Source organism: Mycetomoellerius zeteki, unplaced genomic scaffold (genome assembly GCF_001594055.1).
Source record: "Mycetomoellerius zeteki isolate Tzet28-1 unplaced genomic scaffold, Tzet1.0 scaffold140, whole genome shotgun sequence".
Classification (NCBI taxonomy): Eukaryota; Metazoa; Arthropoda; class Insecta; order Hymenoptera; family Formicidae; genus Mycetomoellerius; species Mycetomoellerius zeteki.
In genome coordinates, this window is record NW_017256341.1 from 93,913 (window position 1) to 97,438 (window position 3,526).

The following is a 3,526-nucleotide window of genomic DNA, read 5'->3' on the forward strand; positions in this document are numbered from 1 at the left end:
ATTTAAGTATAAAGAATATTACATATTATGTAAAGCATTATATATTATATAAAAAATGATTTAAATTTTAATTTAAATATAATTGCAAATAATGACTTCATATTTGAGTTTAAAGGAAAATAAAGTAAATTAACAACATCAGTTAAAGGGTTATTATCGACTTCGATAACTTAATCGACCGTCTTCAATGCTTTTATGAGCTGAAAATATCCTAATGAATTGCAGTTCCACTTTTACGCGCATTCTATCAAGAAGACAACATTAATGCTTCTAATCACGTTTTCGTAAGGTTCACAGTTTCAAAAAAGAAAATATACAGCTAGGCCTTAAATTAGAAATTTACCGCTAAAAAGTAACTTTATATTATCAACGAAACAGAGCTAACATTTCATACTTAGACGCGATTTATTTCTAATGCAATTTATCTTTTTATTAATAGCCTTGTAAATTTCAATACATACAATATCTTGAGACAATAAAAATATATATTGAATGTTACGAGCAACATCACCTTTGGCCTTTTGTTTATAGCAATTTTCTAACCCACTTTATATGTGCATATAATACGTATAATATTCTACCGTTAATGATTAAGTTATAACAATAACCAAATTTAATTCAAATCAATCAAAATCAATTTTATTGTTGGATATTTTTCTAAGAACAATTTTTGCTTGTAGTCCTTAACGCGAAATAAATTAGCACAAATGAAAAGGACACTATATATACATCTGTCACGTGATTTCTTTAGTAATAAATAAATTCCCTAATTCGATGTCACTCGTTTAAAAATGAACGTACAGATACAGTCTTCGTGATTTTACTACCGACTTTAGAATTTTATTAAAGAAATGCCAAGGAATTCGCGGCGCAACAACAAATCGACGAATTCGTTGCGCACCTCCGAAATCGCTGAAGAGTTTTTACCTCCTCCCTCTCGAATTCCAATAGCGAAATGGCAGGAAATAATGGAAGACGAACACGTCAGCCATATCGTCGGATTATTCGCGAGGAAATCGTCCGGTCGGCTGCGGACGCGATTTGCGAAGATTATTTTCGGAAAGCAGTCTACGGTTTTGTTGTCAATTGTTCCTACGAGGCTTGGATGCGCGCGTTTCAGGTAATTTGCAAAAAATCCAAATCGCAATGGTTACAGTGACGTAAAACTGACATGAAATTTTCGTCAAGACGACAGTGTCTCGTAATCAAGTGTTACTTGGGAAATCAATGATCTAGGTAGAACATAAAAGTTATAATAGTATTATAAATTGTTACGAGAAAAAAAAGAAAAGATTTAAATATATTACTAAGACTTTATTTCATGATTTGACACATCATGTGATTGATACACTGAAAAAAATATATTAAATTTTAATAAATATTTATTTGAATAATACTAGCTGAATATTTACACTATAAAAGTAAACATATTTATTTGGAAACAAAAATCATTAATTTATTCATTTTTTTTATTTAGTAAACATTTGTTTACACCATAAATAAATGTTAAGTTAATATTATATATTCCAATAAATATTTATTAAAAGTTAGTACATTTTTTCTCAGTGTATACATATTCGATTCTTGCGATCGATCATGTTTTCAGTGGGCGCATTTGGAGTATGATAATCGGGGAATGTTCGACGGATGTCCCATTCCGGATGAGGCACCGCCACTAGTCGTTAAGCATCCCCGATTACGTCGAGGTGTCCCGACGGTGTACGGACGACTCGAGAAATTGATCGCGAGTCAAAAATCGTCGAATCAGCACAAAGCGAGCTGTGCAAAAAGTGCATTGCACGGAAAGAACGGACGATTAAGTAAAAAGATCCGTAATTAGAGTAATTACGCGGTTTGATTAAAGGAAAGCCTACAACTTTCGATCGCAAATGACGTATGTATGTATTCTGTATGTATATATGTACGAAATAATTACTTTTTAAGATGAGACGAGATATACCAAATTATTAAATATAAATTCAAAGCAGCAGAGAAAATTGCTCTTTCGTATAATTAACACGAAATTATCATTTGTGCACCAGTTAATGAGACAAAAGTAAAAAATAACGGAAATGAGTATTCCAAGTTCAATGCTCTAGAGTTGTGCACAGATATACGTATCAATAAAATCATAATAGTTGTATTTAAAAAAAATCGCAGCTTTACAAATGTTATTATAAGATTCTTTAATATATGATTATTTTATACATTAATTTAGATCCAATGAGGGACTATAAAGCCCACATAACACAGTTCGTCAAGGAATAGCTTAAGAATGAATGTCCAGTAGAAGAGGACGTCTACGTCCTCAGAATGTCTCTTAAGCCTATTCTACAATGCTTTTTGTTTCCTGTTTCTTGCTTTTTGCTATTTTTTGTATCTTGCCTTTTTGCTTCTTATCCCGTTTTTTGTTTTCTGTTGCTCGAGATAAACGTTAACGAACTTCAGAAGAAACAGAAAACACATATCAAGAAATATAATTGTCGATAAAACGAGGAAGGAGGAAAAAAGCAAAAAGTAAAAAGCAAGAAACAGGAAACAAAGAGTACATTGTAGAACAATCATTAGCAAACTGTGACGTGTGAAAAGGCAAGACTAATCATATTAAAGAATTTTACAACTGTTGCAAAGCTGTTTTCTTCCTGGCGAAAATGATAATTGGAGTGTAAATCGCATGAATGTACAATAAGAGTAATAAAATTATGAAGGAAGCTTCTAGAAAGTAAAAATTGAGACAAACGCCCTTTTTACGCTTCATTGTCTTAATTTTTGCTTCTTCAAAGAAGCTTGTGATTCATTTACGCTTCTGTCTCCTCTTGCATTCGACTCCAACTTTTATTCTCTCGTCAGGGTTCTTCTCAAGGTAATTAATAGCCAATCGTAATTAGTAACGATGCTCGCTGTCGATGAATATGCGATTACTCGTGCAGAATACAGATGTCTGTGAAGCTGGACCCCCCACCATCGAAAATCAAGTTCGGAATAGGTCAAAAATTTAGTGCTAATTAGGTGCTAATTTAGTACCCTAGTCCGAAATTTAGTGCTCCAGCCGTTTAGCGGTAAAAAAAAAAAAAATGGGGGGTCCAGCTTCATATAAAGCTGGACCCCCCCATAATAGAAAAAATATATACAGAGCTCGTATGGAAAAACGAAGTACACAGGAATTCTAGTGCTAATTTGGTGCTCCAAAATAAACCAAAACATTTTCAATTATGGCGTTATTTTAAATATAACAACATATTTTAAGTATTACTGTCGTATGCGTTCCGACGGAGCGCGCGCCGCGCTCTAAAGTTCGTTCCCCGGTCGTCAAAGAATTTGGTGCTCGCAAGTTCTTGGTACTAAAATGTTCCTTGAACATCGTAGTTTCGAAATATATGCATTTCCGATTTTAGTGCTCACTCCAAGTTAATGAAAATAATTAATTAGGCGCGAAAGAGCGCGCGCCGCGCTCTAAAATTCGTTCCCCGGTCGTCAAAGAATTTGGTGCTCGCAAGTTTTTGGTATTAAAATGTTCCTTGGACAT

The 3,526-nt window shown here is 33.5% G+C and overlaps 1 protein-coding gene across 1 annotated transcript; it reads left to right on the forward strand.

Moving 5' to 3' along the window:
• The first annotated feature begins 859 nt into the window (after positions 1 to 859).
• Positions 860 to 2,153, forward strand: LOC108731871 (uncharacterized). The gene is made up of 2 exons (XM_018462407.1): positions 860 to 1,120; positions 1,607 to 2,153. The coding sequence occupies exons 1-2, from the start codon at positions 956 to 958 to the stop codon at positions 1,838 to 1,840; spliced, it is 399 nt and encodes a 132-aa protein (XP_018317909.1). The 5' UTR covers positions 860 to 955; the 3' UTR covers positions 1,841 to 2,153.
• Positions 2,154 to 3,526: the final 1,373 nt, after the last annotated feature.

Coding starts and splice junctions, on each gene's coding strand:
- LOC108731871 (XM_018462407.1), top strand. CDS start 956: ATGGCAGGAAATAATGGAAGACGAACACGTCAGCCATATCGTCGGATT. Junction 1,121..1,606: donor CTTGGATGCGCGCGTTTCAG/GTAATTTGCAAA, acceptor TCATGTTTTCAG/TGGGCGCATTTGGAGTATGA.